General features: G+C 45.8%; 1 protein-coding gene across 1 annotated transcript in view; it reads right to left on the bottom strand.

Annotated features, from left to right (window-relative positions):
* LOC115318382 overlaps positions 1-22,486 on the bottom strand; it is an 80,871-nt gene that overhangs the window by 26,927 nt on the left and 31,458 nt on the right. Inside the window, exon 2 of the mRNA XM_042290963.1 lies at positions 834-1,112. Within this exon, the coding sequence (XP_042146897.1) occupies positions 834-1,062 (229 nt within the window). The 5' untranslated portion in view covers positions 1,063-1,112. The remainder of the gene's footprint in view (positions 1-833; positions 1,113-22,486) is intronic.

Below are 22,486 nucleotides of genomic sequence, written 5' to 3'. Positions count from 1 at the left end.
CGGAGTTTATCGAAACGAATCGTGAATGGGACGTTTTGTGGAGTTGCGAATTGAAACAGCTTACTCCGTGCTAATCGAACAGAGGGTGATAAGTCTTCTCAGACAGCGAATTGGGAGCCCTTCAGTTTAGATCCCGATGCCAAGATTGCGGTTTTATTTTTGAACTTCAGAAACTTTACTATAATCAGTCTGTTTTTCTCAGGGCAAAAACGACCTAAACGATGAGATCGTTCAAGATTGTTGGCATCTAGCGTTAGTCCAATCCTCTCCCTACAGAACTCGAGTATCTTCTCTTCTGACTGAAGCCAAGATTCAGAATGCGAATCTGGGATGCCAAGAAACAAAAGATTTGACCGCCGAAGCCTGTTCTCTGCGTCGTCACACCTGGTCCTAATTTCCAAGAGCTCAGAGTTTACTGTGTTATCGTTGTCAATGGGTGGGTTCTGGGGTGCTTGTAACGGGACCGACGCGAGATTGCGTTCGACCGTAGCGACCCTCTCCGATAGTTCATTGACCAGTGCGTCGGTCGTTTTTTGATTGTTTTAAAGCGACGTGATTGAAGCTAGCATTGCGGACTGTCCAGCCTCTATTCGCTGCACAGCTGCTAGAATAGACTCTAGTTTATCAGTTTCTATGGTTTCTGTGGGGCCGGGGTTTAGTTCTACATCACCCGATAGAATGAGAAGCTGCTTTAGAAACGCCGCGTAACTATAGTTCAGAACTAGACACAGTAGCTTTTTTTTACACAAATCAACCAGGTCGTTGGGGCACGACATCGCAAGCAGGCAAGGGTAATCATCGTGAAAACATGCGGTATCTTTAAAGTAACTAACCTGCACCAAAAACAAGGTCATCGTAGTTTCCGTGACGATGCCGCGCGCCGACTGGTAGAGCTGCGTTGAGTGCTTTTGAAGACATGCATCGGACATCGTTCCAGGTTGCCAGGTGAAGAGGTTTTCGTCGTTCAGTTTTGGCGGGATGTAAGCCGGGGCGTCGGGCATATCCACCATGCAGAAGGTGCTCGCGTCCAGGAAAGAAGGGGCGTTGACGGTAAGTGTGCATCCAGGAGGGGCAGTTGGCTGCGCCGCTGACAAGGCAGCGGATAGCAGCATCTGCACCAAAAACAAGGTCATCGTAGTTTCCGTGACGATGCCGCGCCCCGTCTGCGTCTGTTTACCTTACCTGCGACTTTCGGAAGTGCAGGTCTTTACGAGCGAGCTCGACTTCGCCTTTCAGAGAGGACAGACGAAATAACTCGAGCGGTACGTTGTTTTTGTCTAACAACTAGCAGACGCGCATCAAGGAGGGAAGTCAAAGGACTCACTGGCGAGGTGTCCCGAGGCGCCGAGGTTTGTTTGCTAAGAACTGAGAGGTGAGCGTGTTAGTGTCCGCAAGTTCACTCCCAAATACTTTTTCCCTCCTTTCGTGTGCGGCGAGACCCCTCACTCTTTAACGGCGTCGGCGGGTTGGCGCAGTTAACGTCGTCTGTTTTACGTCTGCTAGTCAAAGCGATGGCTGCTTTACCTTTCCTGCGTCTGTCGGAGATTCACCGCTTTTTCACCGGCGAGAGTCACCGTTGCCTCCGGAAACAAGGAGATAACAAGAGGAAGAAATTGACCTCTTACTATAAAATTGAGGTCATCGATCAAAGTATAATACTGGAAGGGTTCACAAGGGTCGCGCGGGCATATTCCATTCAGCACGCCAGCCGGTCGTTGGCAGACGGTCGCCGAGTCGCGAAGTGCCTGCTAGGCCTAACTGCTGAGCTCGCTTGGACGCGTTCGGTGAAATCGTGGCCGTTGGAGCTTTTCCCGGGTGTTTGTGGATCCAGCGTTCTTGTTCGTCGTGGTCTGTTTCAAGTACTTTTTACTTTTTTCTTGCTGTCGGGACGCGTGAGAAGCGCACGTAGAAAAATAAACGTCCGTGGGTCGTCGCCACCGCGACGCCGTCCGCCATGCTATTTGATCGTAAGAAGTGCGTAAGACAGCTTCGGAGCTGTCGTAGGATTTCGTCGTAACCTACGCGAAACTTACGAAAATTTCGTTTCGTGAATACGAATTTGTTCTTACGTTTTGTCTTACGCACATTTTTGGCGTAAGATCGTTTCGTGAATCTGGCCTCTGCACTTCGGAAAGTCGCAAGAAAGGTAAGACAGACGCAGACGTCGTTGCGAGCAGACGACGTTGCAAAGGAGCAGGCGACGCTCAGATAGGGGGTCGCGATCAGCCAATCAGGGCTTGGCGTTCTGACGTCACCGCTACCCCCTGCGCAAGAAGCAGACGAACTTGCCCTCCGCCATTCCATTTCGTAAATATAAAAATAGCTCAAGCAATAGTTATCTACTGATAGCGGGTTGTAGTCATTTGCAGCCAATCTATTCAAAAATAGGTGCTTATAACCAATAATAGCCATTTGAAGCCAATCTCATTAATAAAGACTCAGACAGCAGATAATTGCTATTATACTGACTAACAGCCATTAGTAGCAGCCATTCAGCCAATCTGGACAGAAATATATTCTATTAGCCAACAATAGCCACCTGAAGTCATTCGAGTTTATAAACAGAAATAGCTCAGTTTCCATTACTGATTATTAATATTTTCAGCCATACCTAGCAAATATATATACAAATGAAGGTTGATAGCCAATAATAGCCAGCTGAAGCCATATGCATTCACCAACGCAAAAATAGATAATTGTCGATTATCTCATCAATAGTCATTGGCACCATTTAAGGTCAATCTGGTCAAAGAAGATGCTAATAGCCAACAATAGCTACTTGAAGCCATTCATAAGTGCAAGCAAACAAAAAATCACATATTTAATCACTTCTATTGTCACTTAGTGTCATATCAAGTCGATCTCACAAAATATTGATGCCTATTGCCAATTATGGTCACTTGGAGCCAAGGACATCTAATAAGACATGTTTCGGTAGGAAAAAAACAAATAAATCAACAAGCTCAGAACAGGTTAATAATTATTTAGATTGTACAAAATCGCTATACAAATCCCGACTGGTCTATACAACACTGCATTTTGACATCAAAATACCAAGAGGTCCAATATCACGAGCTTATGCTCCCTATGCTCCAAAGAAAAAAAAATGTATATTTTATAGTTTATCAATTCCTCTAGTGAGTCACACCCACTTGATTCATTTCCGGCGAAAGTGGCGAGTTGTCCACTCCATACCGCCAGGATTGCTTTTTACTTCCGTCTCCTATTTTACACCGGAGTTTCCTGTATTAGTGTCTACGGTATTTGTTCATCCATTGGAGACAGGTGAGCATCGTAACAAGTAGGGATATGCCGTATTTAGCCAAATAAAAGATTGGGCGAACTTTTCTCAAAACTACGGCAAAGATTCGGCAAAAATCTTAGTTGCCAGACCGAAAATATTATATTTTGTTTTTTCGGGCAAAAAGCAAGTTCTTAGATTTTTTAAATGCATATTGACACCGTTAATACTAAATAAGGTGACATTCTACACGGTACTTATATCCGTGTCGTTTTTGTGTTTTTAGTGGCAATTTTACAGGGATCTTTTGCAGGCGTGGTGTGACAACGAGGTGGAGTAGTAGCGGACGTAGTCACGATACGCGAGTTCCGGTTTTGTGGCCTCGTCAGCGCAAGCCTCCATTGCATGTGTGTACATTGTTGAAATAAAGGCGGTAACACTGTGTTATTACTTACTCTGCGAGTCACCTTTTCATGCGCGAAAATGAATGCAACGGCTGCTGAGGCTTCACCAGAAGAGATAACAACATTATTGTTAATATGTATATTTCTCAATTTGAGTCAATTGATGCCAGCTTTGCTTGAAAGTCTGCGTCCCATATTCGCAACGTCTCGTTTTTAACTTTTAAAATGCCGGTTTTTGAGGTTGGATACACGCGGACGTTTAGGAAGATGGGAAGAGCTAGGAATGGTCGGTTGTACGTGCTACGTCGAGGATGGTAGTTCTGGGTTTATAGTTTTATGCGGATAGCTGAGGGGGGAGGGGGGGGGGGGGGGAACCGCGAAATAACGTTAATTAAAAAGCAATATTTTTTTTTCGTTTTGGCCCAAGCTTTTTGTGAGCCGAAAGCAGGATTGCTACAATTCGGAGGAGTGCTTTAAAGTACTTGTCAGTCAATGTTGCAACTACCTCGTTACATCAGCGGAAACGTTAAATGAAAATCATGTTAACCAGAATGTACCGCATTATTTGTCACTTTCGTAGTGGGCTGTCTAAATTCCTGCTCGATTTTCTGCTCTTGAGGCAATATATATTAAATAAAATCACACTCACCAAGGCTGAGAAACAGGCAGTTACCACATAGTCCGCACCTCGCCATAACCGCTGGTAGTACAACACTGTACGAGGGTAAACACACGACCGCAGCTTCTACTTGCAATTTTTGACCCTGTCCATCCCCGTCGCGTTCTCGGGCGTGCGCAGACGTTTGCTCAATTTTTGCCGAATCTTTGCCGAACTCTTCTTCAAACGCGCGGCATGGGCCGAAGTTCGCTAAACCTGAAGTTCGGCAGATTCGGTATATTACAAATAACAACAAACGACGGTGCGCTTGGTTGAACGTGAGTGTATGCCGGAATGGGAGGCAAGAATATTCTTTTTGCAGTATTTTATTGTCAAGAATTGTATTAAAAACTCACTACTCGTATATCTGATCTTATTGAACACTGAGACTGGAGATCGACACTGGAAACACGCTGAGAGGTGTGTGATGGTGTCGCCAGTACTTTTTTCTTCAAGTTCGGACTTCGGCTGAATTTCTGAGCTGCACCCATCATTGTTTTGATATCCCGAATCTATGTAGCGCTTGAACTTTCAATTAAGTTGCGAGTTCCAATTCAGTGGCAGTGGAGTAATTGGCTTTTATAAGCTTGTTGCGTCATCCCGGGCGCTATTTGTGCTATTGTAAGTAACAGCTCGATCCCGAACTCGCTCCTCTTTCGCCGTTTGTGTGCTTCAGTTTTGATGTTCTGCTCTATGATTCAGTGTCATAGGATGCCAGCTACGATTGATGTGGGAACCATCGTACAATGCCTGTCTTTATGTGCATGTGTTTCACATTTACTTCGGCAATTGATGCAATGAAACTATTTTTAGTCGAGGCTATCGATTTGGCAGGTTACCACCGCCTGAACATTCAGCTTCTTGGAGATTTCACTTGGCTACTTGTTTCAGTGGAAGGTCTAATCTTGATTCGGTTTGTTCGAAATATATTTATTGGCTGGTTCGTTCGAAAGTAAGTCAGTTGGTCTATCTAGATTTCCGACCGGCATTTTCTGGTAAAGTTCTAGCGGCCTGTTGGAATGTTTTTCCCCAAACGCTTCAACATCATTCCTCGAATTTTTGTTGTTGCAATATTTGAGGTAAAGAAGCAGCGTGCGGCTGTGAAATTTTGTTTCCTTTTAGGAAGAACGGCGGCGGAAACTCTCGTAATGCTTCAAAGAGCTTACAAAGAAGACGCCGATAAAAAAAAATCGCGGGTCTACGAGCGAAGTCTTCGCTTTAAGGCCGGTGAATTATTGAACGACGACCAACCTCGTTCATGGTGACCCTCAACGTCTTCAAGTGATGAAAACACAAACAAAAGTTGGCATCTTTTACGCCAAGTTTGTTCCCACTGGTGAAACTGTAAATCAGGTGTTTCACCTGGAAATGTGGCAACGCTGGCGAAACTCAGTAAGGCATTAACGCTCAGATGGGAGTGGAAGGGGGGGGGGGGGTGCTAGCTTTATCACGACAATGCCCCAGCACATGCTGCCCTGTAAGTACAACAATTTTTAAGCAGAAATGGCATGACACCGCTTCTCCACCTCCCGTACTCACCGGACATCGCCCCGTGTGACTTTCTCCTGTTGGCCCACATGAATCAAGTCTTAAAAGAAAATTGTTTTCCGAATGTAGAAGGTCCTTCAAATCAGACATTACATAAAACTAAAATGATTTTGAAGTGCTCGGGAAAAAATTGAAATCATGCCGCTAGATTCTTAGCAGACCACGCCGGTCGGCAAACTGACTCGGGAAGGGTGTCGCTGAGCGCTGCTGAGGGGGAAGCTGGTGCTACGAACGCTCTGTCCTCCTGAAATTCATTCTCGCAATTTTTGGGTCCCCCTCATACTTTTGTTTGTTGAAACTTTGCTCGGTGTAAATCATATCTCATATTCTTTTTTGTGTTATAGATATTTTAAGCTATATTTTTAGAATGGTTAAATGACTGCAGTGCTGCATGGTTTGGTTATTTATTATTTTTTTAATGCATACATAACATTTTTTGGGGGTTAAATGTTCCCTGTTTTCATGTAAGTTTATTGCTTTGTTTCATATTCAAAGGTGCCAATAAGAAGGCTGCAAGTTTGTTTCTGGTTTCTGAAAGTATAATTACTTTATTATAGTTCAATGGTCCAATGCTGGAAATGGCTCTTTTTTCAATTCCCATTTCCATAATGTTTCAAAGGTACCTACAAGGTTGTTTTAAAACTTTATTTATTTTAAAGGAAACTACTTTCAATATAAAATTGTATGTGAGGCTTGTAAAATAAAATGATACGAACAACTACCAGCTGTACACCTTGTCTCCATTAGAGCCACTTTGATACAACATGGTTTTGGTTGTAACGCCTAATGTTTTGAGATTTCAACACTGTTTATATAAAAACAAATCCTCATGCTTGGAAAGTGACAACATTTTGTTGTAAGCGGAAAATTAAAGGATATAAAAGAATTTGATAGGGGTGCACATGTTCTCCGAGTGCAGTACATAAAAGAAAGAACTCCATTATGCTAGTGTTTTTAAATCTGATTATATCCCACTAGTTTTTTTACATAAGTGCTTGATATTTAACTTATAGGCTTTTAAATTGGGGGCAAGTAGGGATACTCAGTCACTCGTCTAACATTGGAAAGCGTGGGCCAGCGTTTGCCCGCTACAATAAACTTCTGGTACATGTTGAGGCTTACAGGCAGTGCAGCAGGAGAAAGAAAAAAAAAGAGCAGAAGTCAGATATCGTACCGAACCCCTCTGACAACACGACTTGCACGTGCACTGACCTCAGTCACATATTCTCAAGCACTAAATTTAATAAAAACAAGACTAATTGTACAACACAAGAGTAAAAATTATCAGACTAGGAATGCAGAGATTGTTGCAACTTGCGTTGCTATTACCCGTGCGAAACGAGCATGGGGCAACATGGCTTGAGTAAGCTTATCGTTGCGTGAATCTCAAACCAAATTCGCTCGGGAGCATACCATGCGTGTTAGTTTACCCGATTATTGACTAGAAATGCAGAGATTGTTATAACGTTTGCTGTAACATGCGCGGAACAAGCATCGGGCAACGTGGCTTGAGTAAGCTTATCACTGTGTGAATCTCAAACCGAAACTGATCGAGAGTATGCCGTGTGGTGTTACTTTAGCCGATTACTTTCATATCATGTTGCCTTTCGAAGAGCTAAATAAAGTGACGTGTCTAGCCTCCAGTTTAAATACAGAGAACACTTCTATTCCACTTGTACACCCGTTGCGGTCAACTGAGCCCGTCTAATGTAGGGTCCGTTTTCTTTTTTTGGTGCTCCGCTGTCGCTCTTTTCAGCGCTTGCTCTCCGGGAAAGTCCGGAACGAGCTCGTTTAAAGGAGCAGTGCGCCTTTTTATATCTAATAGATATGCTATGAACCCCCCCCCCCCCCCCTTTCCCCCTATTTGGGAGTAACACGGATGCGATCGAGGAGGACGTACGTCTGGCACTGGTGTCTAGTCAGCGAGGAAAGAAGCGTTGCGTCAGCTTTCGATTGGAATACGGCCCATCTACTTCCGTCCATCTACTACACTAGGAGTACACAGTGTGTCGTGTCGAGAGGCGTCGAGCCAAACTCATTCTACAGGACAAGGTGAAGCAAGCACGCAAACAAAGCATGGGCCGTCTGTGCGACCAAACATATTGCGGTATTTCGAACACAAAGTAGAGAGAAGAAAAGGAGAGAAAAGAGCGTTAAGGCCCGTTCACACTCTTGCGACCGAGTAAGATGGAGAGAGATCAGACCGGTTTTTAAGCCTCTTGCGGTCTCTTAGGACCAGCTCCGCTGCAGTGCATCCGGTCCTAAGAAGTCCTAAGGCGTAAAAACCGGTCTGGTCTCTCTCGGTCTTACTCGGCCGCAAGAGTGTGAACGGCGCTTTACTCTCAGATATATAGGATTACTGACAAATAAGTAACTGACTGATATGTTACTGACTAATAGGCTACAGCCTGATGTAGAGATACGAACAAAAAACAAAGAATATTAACTGATGTAGAAAGAAGACAAAAGCATAAAGAACAGGACAGTAAAGAGCGCTACTCACAACTATAGGTTTACTAGTAAATAGTTTACTGACTGAGAGGATTAGGGACGTTTTTGTCCTGTTCTTCTGTCTACTTTGTGCGCTAGATAACTCAATATGTTAGAATAGAAACTAGCTCAAATATCAACCTTAACTTTGCGACAAAAACACGTCCCCAAAATTGTTTTCCCCAGTATTGTGCTCTTCTCGCCAGTATTTCACTTAACGCATAATATATCCAAGTTCAAGGAATATATGTCCATGTAAATAGCATTATTATGGGCAAGCATGATTCGACATTGTGACTTAAACAATCTACGTTAAATCTGCTTTTGGAGGGCAAACACACCTAAAACGCCTAAGACACCCGCATCTTTGAACTTATTTCGATCTCCCAGAGGACAAACAAGAGCTGCAGTGAATTATATGTTTAATTTACCGCCATGGTCATAATGCATATGAACAAAGGCTGATTGACTTTTAAGATTCTCTAGTTTGGAATGAAATACCTATTAATATAAATTTGGAAACTAACCTTCTGCCGTCCTTAAAAAGATTATTTCGTAATTATGAAATGCAGTTACACTGACTGCTTTCTAGAACGTAATTTCTTTTCTTTTCTTTTTTTTGCGCATTGCATGAGTTTTTTGTATTCTGCCGCTTTTTGAACCTGCATTACGACTGGACCCCGGACTAACCTTAACGGCTATGGGTCCAAACAGTTTTTGTGTATTTTGAAAACAAATTTGGAAATAAAGCAATGAATGAATGATTGAATCACTTCAGTGTGGTACCCTTTTCAACACCCCTTCTGCACTCTTGAAAAATGAAGGGTATCGCATGCAGCACATCACCCTACTTTACGATTAAAAATGAGTGTTACATGAGATAAGGGTGCTAGGGGGGTGTAACCATGCATATAATTATGTCTCTGGAACAGCTGTTTTACGCCATTTAACTTTTCTAGGAGTGGCTTTTATTTTTGGCCTTCGGACAATATTTTCTTTCTGAAGTATCACAAGGCGACTACCGCGGTAATACTCAACTTGTTTTGGAACTCGGAGTTTTCCAGCAAAATTATAAGATTTTTGCAGTTAAAAGGGAAAGTGTATTTCTATCATAGTGATCGAGTTAAACGAAATAATAGTGTTATTTTGCAACGGTTCACAGCATATCCGGTGGGAGATGATTAATAGACACAAATAACAAACCCTCCATTTTTTAGTGAAAAGTACTCATTTTACGTCTGATTTGGGAAAAAAATGATCGCAGAAGATTGATTGGCTCACAGGTTCAATGTTCAGTATAACAATTTAGTCATGTTATTTTCGTTAAAAAGAAAACTCGCGCAATAATCGCAAAAAAAAGAAGTAGAAATGGGTCAGAGGTTTTATACTACGAAAAAGGCATGTTAACAATCTCCTCATCAGAAACCAGCTGCGTTTCCTGGAACCTAGGAATGAACAGAATGATCAAATATAGTGTACCCACTTTACGTATGCATTATTATTTTACAAACGGTCTAACTGCATACTTGTGAAACCCCAGTATTAGACTTCACAGATCATAAGAAATGTCACATCTAGAGCGCGTGTTTTTACAAAAATCTAGAAAGCTTGTTCGATTTTTCTTAAAATTCTTGCTTACTGGCCCTTGGCTTTTTAACCCGAGTTTATAGTTTTGACAGCACCTCACGGACCGATGTAAAACACAGTTTAGAGTTTCAAAGACAATTTTGTAAACAAAACGTCAGGAAAGGAGGCTGAAGACCAAACAAGTGTGCCATTTATTTAAATAGACTTAAAAGTGAATTTGGCGCGGAATACGTTTCATAAGATAAGTTTTCAGATAGATTTTGTTTTATGTCTGAATGCGATCGGGCATTTAAAAAAAGCACACACGTTGTAAAAGTATGTGAGCTACTCATAAATACAGCTTAATGAATGCAGCGGGTGGCCTATTTATACTTTGGATGTCTTATCGGCTAATGTCGCTATTACATTCACTGCGGTGCGATAGTCAATTTCTCATGATTTGCCGCGACTTGCCTTTGTTAGGCTGTCACTGAGTGACCTATGAACACTAATCTATTTAAAGGAGCTGTGCAACGATTTTTACGTCGAAAGAATTGGCATTTTCTGCTTTTGATATTGTTCACTGTGTCACAAATGGCAGAAAACACACCTCCTTTCATCGAAATGTTACGATTCCACCGCGTAATAGCGAGGCAAAAATTAGAATATTTCCCGACCTGTAGCCACGAGCGGCGGCCATGAGAAGCAAGTGGCGTGACGTCACTTGGGTAGTTGTAAAAAAAATAGCAAGTTGTGCGAATACCTGCTCGATAAAAGGTAACTTTCTATAAATCTTGTCGTTCCAATATATATATAAATGCGTCAAAACTCTGGTATCATCGACAAAACCTTTATTATACGGAGTTTTAGTGGCGCCATCTATCCTAGGTCCACAAAACCACGAATAGCCGCCAGAAGCCGGAGGGGGAGGGGGACAGCGCCGGGCGGGCAAGGACGGGTTTGGCCGGACCCGGATGAGACTTTCCTCCTCCAGCACGTGGACACGCGGTCGCGAGCGGATGAGTTCTCGCTGCTCGCTGATGGCTCAAAGAGAGAACTTTTCAGGAACCCCGCGCCTACTCAAGTGACGTCACTGCGCACGTGACCCGGAAGACGATGTACGAGTTGAGAGGCGGCAAAATCTTTTTCTGTAGTTCACTGCAGAAGTGTCAGGCATCAACTTCCACAATTATTTAAGCAAAGCCCTGAAATTGTTGCACAGCTCCTTTAACTAGAAGTTCAAGCGAAGCTGAAGCTACAAGCACACGTGTGTTGCCTTGAACGATGCGTAGATTGCACGAGCGCGCATGCTGGAAGCTAAATGCTTGGAGCTCGCTTTTGCAGCTTCTGCTACGCTCGCATGTAAAGTGAAATAAAGGGTACCATAATAGGATGCTACTATTATTATAGATTTTAAGAGTGTCATTAACGGCTACAAGGTTCTAATTCTAAAAGAGGAGACATGTGTGTAATATGGTCTCCGAGTTTAGGAAACCGCATGCGGCGTCGGACAGCGTCTGTTGTCCGTACACAACCATTTGTCCGTTTTTTCCCGACGTTACTAAAACACTCGGTTGCAAAACTCACCCATGAAGCCCGGACCGTTCGCGTCCACTGAGACCAAAGTAAATACAACAACAGCGCCAGCCTTTGGCGACTAGTCATAAGAGGAAAGCTAATTTATATAGCTACCGCCAAATGACACTGCCAGATGGCGCCACCGGCTTGTGCGCGACTCAGCCTGAACCGGTACGGGAAGACGTACAGTTCCCGGAGTGGCCGCTGCGGGAGAAATGGCGGCGTTGCGATTGCCATTAGTTCGGTTCTCGAGTACGGATCGAAGCCACTGTGTTGTTCTAGTAACGTTCGTTTATTCCGTCAAGCGCCCTTGCGCCACGCATCACACGACACCTCCGTGCGAACTGAGACGCGCGCGTGCGCACGTGGGCCACATTCTTTTGGGCGTCGCGGTCATCGTCTGCTTCGGTGACACGTGTCACTTCGAACCTCGACGGGGCATCATCCTTCTTTGAGCCCCTCACACATGCCGAGTGTTTTAAAAGCTGTCGACCCGGAAATTAGTTCAAATAAAAAAATGCACATCCGCACCGTACAAACAGACGTACAAAAGTTTCGAACTCTCAATGTCAATATGGTGTATGCGAAAAAAAGCTACGTATAAGCGTAATGCACCGGATGTCCCAGAGAACGTTAGAAAAATCTATTCCTGCGAAAACTAGAAATCGAACAAAACACAAAAGCACAATTGACACACCTGCTAAAAGGCCAACACTCTAAAAAAAGAAAGGGTGTCATAGGGTACACCCATAGAGGGTGTAAGTGCTTGTCACATATACGTATATGTAGGGGGAATACATATATGTATTCCCCCAAAGGCATATAAATGCATATATGTATTCCCCCAAAGGAGGAATACATATATGCATTCCCCCTTTGGGGTGCATAGGTATTCCCCTTTTGGGGGAATACATATGCACCCCAAATATGGGAGTACGTGTACACCCGTTGGTGTGGTGCACATGTACACCTTTTTCTACAGAAATCTCACTCGAAGGGAACACAGGTGCACCCCATTCAATGGTGTACGGCTACACCTCTTTCTACACCCAATGAAATGAAAGGGAACACAGATGCACCCCATTCGATGGTGTACCATTGCACCGCTTCATACACCCGCCTCACTCAAAGGGAACACACGAGCACCCCGTTCAATAGTGTACTGTTACACCTCTTTCTACATTTACTGAATTCGAAGAGAACACAGATGAATCCGATTCAGAGGTGCATGGTCACCACATATTGCACCCGTTTCATAACTTCATAAACCTATTTAAGACATCAAGGAAAACAGTAAAAAATGTATGCGCCCCGGTGATTGCAAAAACGGACACACGGGATTGTTTTCAAATCCCATGGAAGTTTATTAGACAGCTTATTCCGTAAAGAAGTACTATCGGGGAAAAATGAAATGCGAACAGAGGAGCGCGTGGCTCGCGGTAAAGGCTGCGCCGCCTGCAAGTGAACCTAGGGGCGAGGATGCGTGGCCTACTTTGATGTGTTCACGCCCCTCGATTGGCGCTCCCCCAGCTTCGGCAGTGCACCTCCCAGTGCGCTGAAAGCTGTCACCGCTATCTTTGCCGGCTTGTCGAGTGCAGCGAGCTTCTTCGCACCGCATGTGCTGAGCCAGCAAAGATAGCGGTGATAGCTTTCAGCGCACTAAGAGGCGCACTGCTGAAGCTTGGGGAGCTCCAATCGAGGGGCGTGAACACATCGGAGTAGGCCACGCACCCTCGCTCCTAGGCTCACTTCCAGGCGGCGCAGCCTGTACCGCGAGCCACGCACTCCTCTGTTCGCATTTCATTTTTCCCCGATAGTACAAACTTGCAAGCAATTTGTGATATCTGAAGACGTACAAAGAAGCTGTTACACAACTGAAAAGATTACTAAGCAATCAAGAACGGGGGTGAGTTTTAGGCAGTGTCCATTCTGCCAGCAGCCGGTACAATTATTTCCACAAAATTCCACCGGCAGTAGCCATTAATTCATCGAACGACGTTTCATCGACAGCTTAGATTAGCTTTTCTATATTAGTAGCTTTTCTCCTTTCTTTTCTTGTGATGAGCCGCCCTAGAATGTATCCGCGAAGTGACGTGTATGGGTGGGACAGATGGGTTAACATTTTTGTAATGAGCCGCCGCAGACTGTCGCCACGAAGCGGCGCGAACGGGTGGGCTGGGTCGGTGAGCACGCGCCTCAGAGATACATGCGCGACAAAATGTCCCTACAGCGTGCATTTCGCGTAACGAGTGACGATGAAACGTTAGTGCCAATCCAACGTGTCTACAAAACGTGTATCAACAAAAACGTGTGTTCACAAAACGCCAGGAGAATAAAAAAGTCAGTATTCCACCTGCAGTTGTCACATGATTGTAAACAGCTAATGGCAGGCAACTGCCGATAGAATTTCGGGGAAATTATTCTCCCGGCTGCTAGAAAATAGACACTGCCTAATTCTAGAGGTAATCCGGAACGGAAATGTCAATTGTTGCAAAGGAGTAGGTTGCAGTGCACTTACGATGAAAATACCGGACTTGAAATATGTAATCCAATATCTATGTCGACACGGGCACTGCAGAACCACACAAACACAAAAACGAAAAAGAAAGGGTTCCGTGAAGATTCAACACGATGTGCCAGAAGCAGTAATTTACCGAACCAAACAGTAAACACATCACATGAATTCCTTGGTCTTTTTTGAAGTAATCTCCTGTTGCCGATAGAGGCGTAGGACTTTTTAAACACTGGAAATCTTGGTACACTCGAATACGTCGTCGCGGGCGAACTCTACGGCAGCCCCGCTGGTCGCAGCACGGCACACAAGCAACTAGGCCGGGAAGCAGACATTCCGAGGTCGAAAAAAGCTACTACGTCATTTCTGAAACCTTTGCCACATGATCACGCTCCTGCCGTTATCCGCGCTCAGACAGAGGAGTCGAGGGATAAAAAAAGCCTCCGGTTCATTGGTCCGGCAACTGCACGCCTTCTTCCATGCTTTCAACTTAGGGAGAGAAAGAAAAAAAGTGAAAGCCGTTTACAACTCCTTGTAACGCCGAATTAGAGCGCAGCTCTTGAGGAGGAGGAGGGAAGGGTACTGGGGGGGTGAAGTGACCTGGGGGGTCAAGTGACCTTGAGGGGTCACGTGACGATGCCGATGATGTCATTAGTGACGTCACTGATGACGTCATCAGTGACGTTGACGATGCGGACTCTGATGACGTCATCAGCGATGATGACGATGACGATGCGGATGTCGGTGACGTCATCAGTGGCGTCACTGATGACGTCATCCGTGATGATGACAATGACGATGCGGATGCCGTTGACGTCATCAGTGATGATGACGATGACGATGCGGATGCCGGTGAGGTCATCAGTGACGTCACTGATGACGTCATCAGTGATGATGACGATGACGATGCGGATGCCGGTGACGTCATCTGGGAGGTCAGGTGACCTCGGCGGGGGTCACGTGATCCTGGGGGGTGGTCACGTGACCTCAGGGGGGTCACGTGACCTCGGGGGTGTCACGTGACGGGAGGGTCACGTGACCTAAGGGGCTCACGTGACCTCGGGGGTCACGTGACCCTGGGGAGGGGTCACGTGACCTCTGGGCAGGGGTCACGTGACCTTGGGATGCCCTTGGGGGTCGCGTGACCTTGGGGGTCATGTGACCTTGAGGTGACCTTGGTTACGCCGACGGCGACGCCAACGGCGACGCCGCTCAAGCCGGGAACGGGCCCCTAAGAGCTGCGCTCTAAAAAGAAAGAAGTATAAAAATTGCAGCTCCTTCAAGGTCAAAAGGGGGCGCCCTCGCAAAGGCTTACCTTCAGGGGCGACCCAACAATGAAAGGATTTGTCGCTTATATCCTCTTGAAACTTCGACCCAAAGTTATGAGTGCAGTGGATGCTATCCATGGCCTTGGCCTTTAGGCAGGTGCCGTGCTCTGCCTTATCTCTAGCTTGGAGACTGTAGTCTCGTGATCCTACCCGGAGACCCGATTGGTCTAAAACAAGCATAGCGTCCACTGTACTGTCAATACCGAGGGAACAGGATAGCTCCATACTTCCTAAGAAGCTGCCCAACCCAAGAAGTGACCCCCATGGAAGAATCCAAGCACAAGATGATCGGGGCGCGTGCCTAGCTTGGCGGTGCATTGGTACACCTAGAAATTTTTAAGGGAGAAGGGGATGTTCATTGTCGGTGTGCAAGCACACTGGCTGGGCAACGGAGGGTGCGTCTTTCAGTAATAGGGTGCATGAGCGCCCGATGCACCCGACTAGACCCTTTTTTTCTTAGAGTGAATAAGTGGGGTTGGGGTTCAATGCTTGGGACTGTTATTGCGAACACGACTTCGGAGCTATTTCGTATTATACTTCGAAAAGGCTACCGGTGGTTATCGAAATTTACCACGCATGTTAGTGGTAACCGGCTAAAGGCTCCCCAGACAATAACGCACGGGAAAAAATCCCCCCAGGCAAAAACTCACCGAACAAAAAATCACTGGACAAAAACTCACCAAAAAGTTTTTGGTTAGTTTTTGTCCGGTGAGTTTTTGTGCGGTTACCATTAACCTGTGGGGTAAATTTCTTGGGTGAGCTCTTGTCCAGTGACCTTCTTTTTGGAAACAAAAGGTCACTGGACGAGAACTCACCCAAGAACAAAGTGAAAGCGTTTACAATTCTCTGTAATGCCAAATTAGAGCGCAGCTCTTAAGGAAGAGGGGAGGGTACAAATGGGATGGTATCCCCCTCCTCCCCCTCCCCTCCTCCTCTGCCGCTCCCCTTCCATTTAACGCGAAATTTGCGCTAAATTTCCCACTAAATTTAGCGGGTTTGTTTTCCGCTAAGTTCCACCGGACAAGCGCTGAATGGACAAAAGGTCAGTCAAGTTTTGGCGGGCTCGGACCGAAGGTCACCTCTTGTGTTTTTTCTTTTTTGGTAACTGCAACGAAAGCTTACTTCGCGTAAAGCGAGCAGGCTAAACTATGGGCAGAACTCGTGAGAAGTCGTTCGAGAAAAGGAGGATCTGTGGCCGAGTGGGCTAGTGCACACCAGCTCAGAGCACGTGGAGCGAAAGCTCGCGCTGCAGAACCCAGGATCCTGGGTTCAATCCCACCCCTGCTCGCTTCGGTCCGTGGGTCTGGAGGAGCAATCGTACTGGCGCGCGGTCGTGTATCACCACTTCGCGATGAATGTTAAAACCCCAAGCTAGCGGTTGTACTGTACTGGCTAAATTTCGCATCTACAGATAGGATACTCGTCGACCGCTGAGGCAGACCAAGTACTAGACCATGTAAAAATTCTAACAAATCAATTTGTTTTAGAGCGCAGCTCTTAGGCGCCCGTTTCCGGCTTGAGCGGCGTCGCCGTTGGCGTCGCCGTCGGCGTAACCAAGGTCATCCCGAGGTCACGTGACCCCAAGGTCACCCCAAGGGCACGTGACCCCTCCAGGTCACGTGACCACCAAGGTCACGTGACCTCCCAAGGTCACGTGACCCCTCCCAAGGTCACCTCAAGGTCACGTGACCCCCAAGGTGACCCCCACGTGACCTCCTGATGGTCACGTGACCTGGGGGTCACGTGACCTTGGGGGTCACGTGGGGGTCACGTTGTTTTGTCACGTGGTCCCCTCCCCAAGGTTACGTGACCCCTTCCAAGATCACCTCAAGGTCACGTGACCCCCAAGGTGACCCCCACGTGACTCCCAAGGTCACGTGACCCCCCAGGTCACGCCTCCCCGAGGTCACGTGACCCCCCTCCCGAAGTCACGTGACACCCCCAAGGTCACGTGACTCCCCCCCCGGAGCATATTAAAGAATGAGGGGAGGAGGAGGAGAAGGAGGAGGGGTCTACCCTCCCCTCAGTACCCTTCACTCCTCCTCCTCAAGAGCTGCGCTCCAATTCGGCGTTACAGGGAGTTGTAAACGGCTTTCACTTTTTTTTCCGTTCGAGAAGTATGCTTTCTTGAACTCTAGTATTTTGAATAATGGTCAATGTTTTACATGTAAGGCTATTAGGGAGGAAATCGAACAGTCACGCCTTTAGCGGCACGCTTCAGCTGGGGGGACCATCAACCGATTTGTCTTGTTTGTTTTTCCTCAGCGAATCGAAGATGACGATTCGAAGGCCGCTCCTCTTGCGTTCAAAGCGCTCTTTAGAGGTAAGCGCTCGTTTCCAGACCGTGCATGGCGAAGTCCAATAGACCGATCTCACAGCCACTTTCTTTACGCTACCGCTACCGCCATGCATCTTGGCAACTGTCTTTCTGCACGGGCGACCATCCCGCTGAGGGTCTGCGCGAGCAGAACAGGAGGCGGCACGAGCTGTATCGTGAAGTGGCTCCTGCCTCCTATGAACTACAGTTATGGCGGCGCCAGGAATGCGTGAACACTCAGTGAGATAGGTCTATTTCTATTTTATGCTGTGTTACTAAACACCGGGCTACAGTGTAACAGGGCTGTTGGGACAACAAGCTCGATAAAGCGCCCCCTATAGTTCGATCTCCTGCCCAATAGGGTATGGGATCTCTGATCCCATAGTAGTTATGTACAATGCAGAATATCTCTTGAAATAACTGCATTTAATGGGTAAAAAACAGCGCAGGGGCACGGACAGAGTAGAAGACGGAAAACAAACACAGCGCTGACTTACAAATGAGTTTTAATGAATCAGGCAGCGCGTTTAAAAACAAAATTTGCCCGAACCAAGAGCAAAGAAGGGAAACAACGCTTAAGAAGGACGACACGTGTTCCTAGAATCATCTGCGGGCACCGCTCTCTTCTGATCTTCAACGAAACATGCTCTCCTTTACCGAAAAGTCAAGTGACGGGGCACCAACACATCCTGACCCCGCTTGTCCGATAACGCACGCTTCTATCGACCAACACACTATTTACAAACAAGCCCGTGTTTGCCCACCGGGAGAGAGCATTGCTCACGCGCAGAAGTCAGATTCGCCCGAGGCGAAGCATGAGCGCATGCGCAGTGCCGACAGCAGCGCCACCGCAGCAGCGTGACGTCAGAAATTTGATTTGGTCTATAATCTCACGTGTGAGCTTGTTCTTTTGTCTACTGACGACCGTGCATCTTTCAGAGGCTGGACTTCGTCCGCAGTCGCGGCAGTGCACAACGAGGTGCCGCCACACAGCCCGTGACAGTTCATACCGGTGTTTTCTTTACCACTTATTAAGGCAGCGTCCTGTTTGCATATGTGCCTGCGGCTGCACGAAAGGGGAATGAAATAGACCACTTCAAGAACGCATGTTACAAACTGGTTTGGGAGCTTCTCAATGCGTACTCGTTTTACATCATCTTACATCAGAATTCACTTTTTTTGCACATCTTAGGAGGATTGTCCGGAGCGGAGAAGACCACATGAACGTCGACTCGACGTCCCACTTTCTTCAGATTAGGAGAAACATTTAGGATTGTGCGAATAGGGGTTCGAATCGAATAGCGCGGCGTCATTCATAGCTTTGCCAATAGAAGGGAAACCAAGAGAGCCGGTTCGTTCAACAGTGCAGAAGCTATAGGGATGACGCTACGCTATTCCATTCGAGCCACTATTTGCACAACCCTAGAAACCTTGTGCAGGTACGGTAGCACTGTGACATTTCTGTTATTTCTGTTAGCTTCCTCATCGCTCTCGATCCGTCTTCTCTTCAGTAGAATCTCTGAGACCGCAGTCAGGAAGTACAATGGGTGGCCTCTAGCCATGAGTCCTAATACTTGATTTTCAAAGCTCTCCTTGACCGAGTGAAAGCAGGATTTATGTAGAGCATTCTTACAACAAATGTTGATGATTACCTTTTTCACCAGTCTAAATTGGGCTGACGAAAACGGTAGGAGGAGTTTGTTGCCTTTAGGTTCATAAAACCAGCACATGTGTGAGGGATGGCAGTAAAGCCCGAGGTCTATAAATCGCATGGAACCGTTTACCGGGAATTCATGCATGAAAATGAGTTGTTCCAGGCATTCCCTAAAAGTGGCTGGAACACCAGAGATTTAATAATCGAAACACTCTAAGTTACACTCTAAAAGGAATAAAAAGTCATCTACGATCATGCATATCTTCTTTACCCTGGAGCCTTCATGCTTCTTAGATACAATTCTGACATGAAACGCAAGGTAGATGTTGCTTAACACGGGAGCTAAGCAGCAGCACATCTGACAAAGAGTTCGGGTACCTGCGATCGACCACGACCGGCATTACGTAGCCACTGATTGGGCCTATCGCGACATGGTATGCTGCTTTGTTGGCACGGTTGTGGGTGTCTATATATTGTTATCTGATTAAGATGCTTCTTGTTTTCTTCCTTTCAATTTTGTGTAATAAACAACAGTTGTTAGTTCAGCGCCGTCCTGTCGTGTTTATTCCTTCACTCTTGTCCAAGTTTCTTTGCCGCAGTTTATTCCCAAGATGTTCACCTCAAACCAACTAGCCCAACACGTCACATTGTAGCAGCACATACAGACGCCGTTCTCTTACTGAAAGTCTCCAAATTTTAAGTAGAAAACGTCGACTTCAAGTAAAAGTTTAAAAGCCCTAAGAAGTCACTTACCCCTAGACCACACTCATTTTGAAAAGTTACGTATCACTAGTGGTCAGAACACTCTTCAACACACACTAAAATCCCCGAGTGCAGAATCGAATAATAGAGGTCCTTAAAGGGGTACTCCGCCGATTTTTGAGCTAACTCAAATAACTATATTTTCTGACTCCCCGGCCTTTACCCTTTCTGGTATGTAATTTAGTATTGTGAAATTCATAATAGTTATTGCGAAATCGGTAAATGAAAATGACGCAAAAACAAACATTCAAATATACCCGCCCTTTTCAGAGCCGTGACGTTAGTGGAAGGGAAGCTTGCCAGTCGGGCGAGCAGTCTAAAAAATAAAATATGCAAATCATTTGTTCCGTGCTGGAGCGCGGGGACTGGAGCGAGCTTCCAAAGCATTCATTTGACACCATGAAACTGCTTCGAATCAGTTGTGAACAAATTCTACAGTCCAAAGAGTGAACCCCTGCACATCCACTGACGTCACTTTTTCATTGTTGCCAGTAGAGACTTTCAGTTTGAAAAACACGGTGAAGACCAAAATTGTAAATTCAATAACTTCGTGAAAAAAATTATTTTGACCTAATATTTGGGATACTATTTCGGCGATGTTGTTTGGCGAGTTTAGCAAAATTTCAAGCAAATCGGGGACCTTGAAGAAATTGGCGGAGTACCCCTTTAATGTCTACGGAAAAGGCCATAAAGATTTGGTCCGGGCACCGTTTCAGAAAGTTTATTATTTGTTCTGATTATTTTACCTGAAAGGGTCGTCTAGTCATGAAACGTTCTATTTTGCTTGTAAAAATACGGCCACCGATTTTTGCGTTTCATTTTTAGATACTATTACGCGTAGAGGACTGTTGATTTCGTGTGTTTTGGCTGAGAAGAAGAGATCTAGATTTAGACCTTTGCCCTTACCGACAGGTAGGGAAAGTTGATCCTGCGTCAGCCGTTCGTATAGTTTGCTTGCTTCAGTTTTTACTTTTGCTAAAGACACGTCGTCTCTGCGTACAGAGGTGACCTCAATAGCGTTTAACGCTTTTGAGTTGAGCCTGCGTTTCGGTAACAGCAAAGGGCCTTCCTCCTTATCGACCCGTAGTAAGGACATGGCGTTATTTCTTAACTAAATGACGGTGGAAGTCGCCGGGACCCTGCAACAAGACGCCTCTCACTGTAGTAACACGTAGGCGCCTTCAGGAACACATCTGCTCGCTTCAGACTCCGCTACTCGTCCCGAGACTTGTCTTACTAGAAAGAAACAACTCCGGAACTTCCTCGGCTCGACGACGAGCTTGAGCCCATGACTTAGAACCTGTTCCACTTGCTTCAGAAGGTGGAGGCTTTCCAACTTGTGGATATTGTTTTCTGTTGCTGCACGCGGTCCCCTATCGATGCTTGCTCGAAGCTAAGGCATAGTTTGCTGCCAGATGAAGTCATTCGTTCTGTCGATGGTACGCGAGAGCTCTCGCCACCTCTCGCCACCAGCGAGCAGACATGGATGTAAACACCCTCGATAAAGTCGTATCTGCCGCCGGCATTCTGTGCGTAGGATTTCGCTTATCCTCATCTCATGGCCAGGCGATGATTGACAGCCGCCGAATAAGACCAGTACCTCCGGTGGTAGGAGTCTCTTCCGTCTTCTACTCTGTCTGTGTCCCAGCGCTGTTTTTACCCGTTAAAATGAACTACCAACTAGCCTATTCGTCAACGCTACGTTTCCGAAGGTAAATGTCAACAATTTATACTGCACTGCATTTTTAAAGCACTGGAATATGTTGGTATTACTAATTAACGACTTCGCTATGTGCCTATGAGAGATCTTATATTTTTATATTAATTGTCTTTTACACATTGAACGTATTTCTGTTAGATTGAGGATTATCTACTACAAGTATTGCGTTTAAACTTGCACAAAGTATACATTCTTGTTTATTGCTTGAATTGCTGATTTTGCTGACTCATGTAAGAATACAAAACATTTTATCCCATCTACAGGGTGTCTCGAATATTGGCCAGGATTTTTAAATCGACCGCCAAAATCGTCTTCTTATCCCATCACGCTGCGATTTTGTGCAGCGCTGCCCTTAGGTGGTGCATTTTTTCCATAAAATTTGCAAGGAGAGAACTTACCTGAGGCAAAAGTAAGAAAAGAAAATGCTTAAATCTTATAGAAACGCAGCGAAGAAACAGGTCTTCAAAGAATAGGGCGCCGTTTGGTACGGGAGACAAGAAATGGCGCAAGCGGTCGCGATGGGAACTGGCGCCAACGAACGAGCATAGAGCGCCGAGAGCGGGTGCCATTAGAAGACGATCTTTTTGACTCAAAAGCGGCGCGCGTTCCCGAGGCGGCTACGGTCGGAAAACCAAAAATGCGAAATTGCATTACAGATAACATAAGTACCCCGAAAAAAATAACCTGACAAACCCTTTTTTTTAATCG

Source organism: Ixodes scapularis, unplaced genomic scaffold, assembly GCF_016920785.2.
Source record: "Ixodes scapularis isolate PalLabHiFi unplaced genomic scaffold, ASM1692078v2 PGA_scaffold1__304_contigs__length_218370807, whole genome shotgun sequence".
Classification (NCBI taxonomy): domain Eukaryota; kingdom Metazoa; phylum Arthropoda; class Arachnida; order Ixodida; family Ixodidae; genus Ixodes; species Ixodes scapularis.
This window is presented reverse-complemented; position numbering and strand designations above follow the sequence as displayed.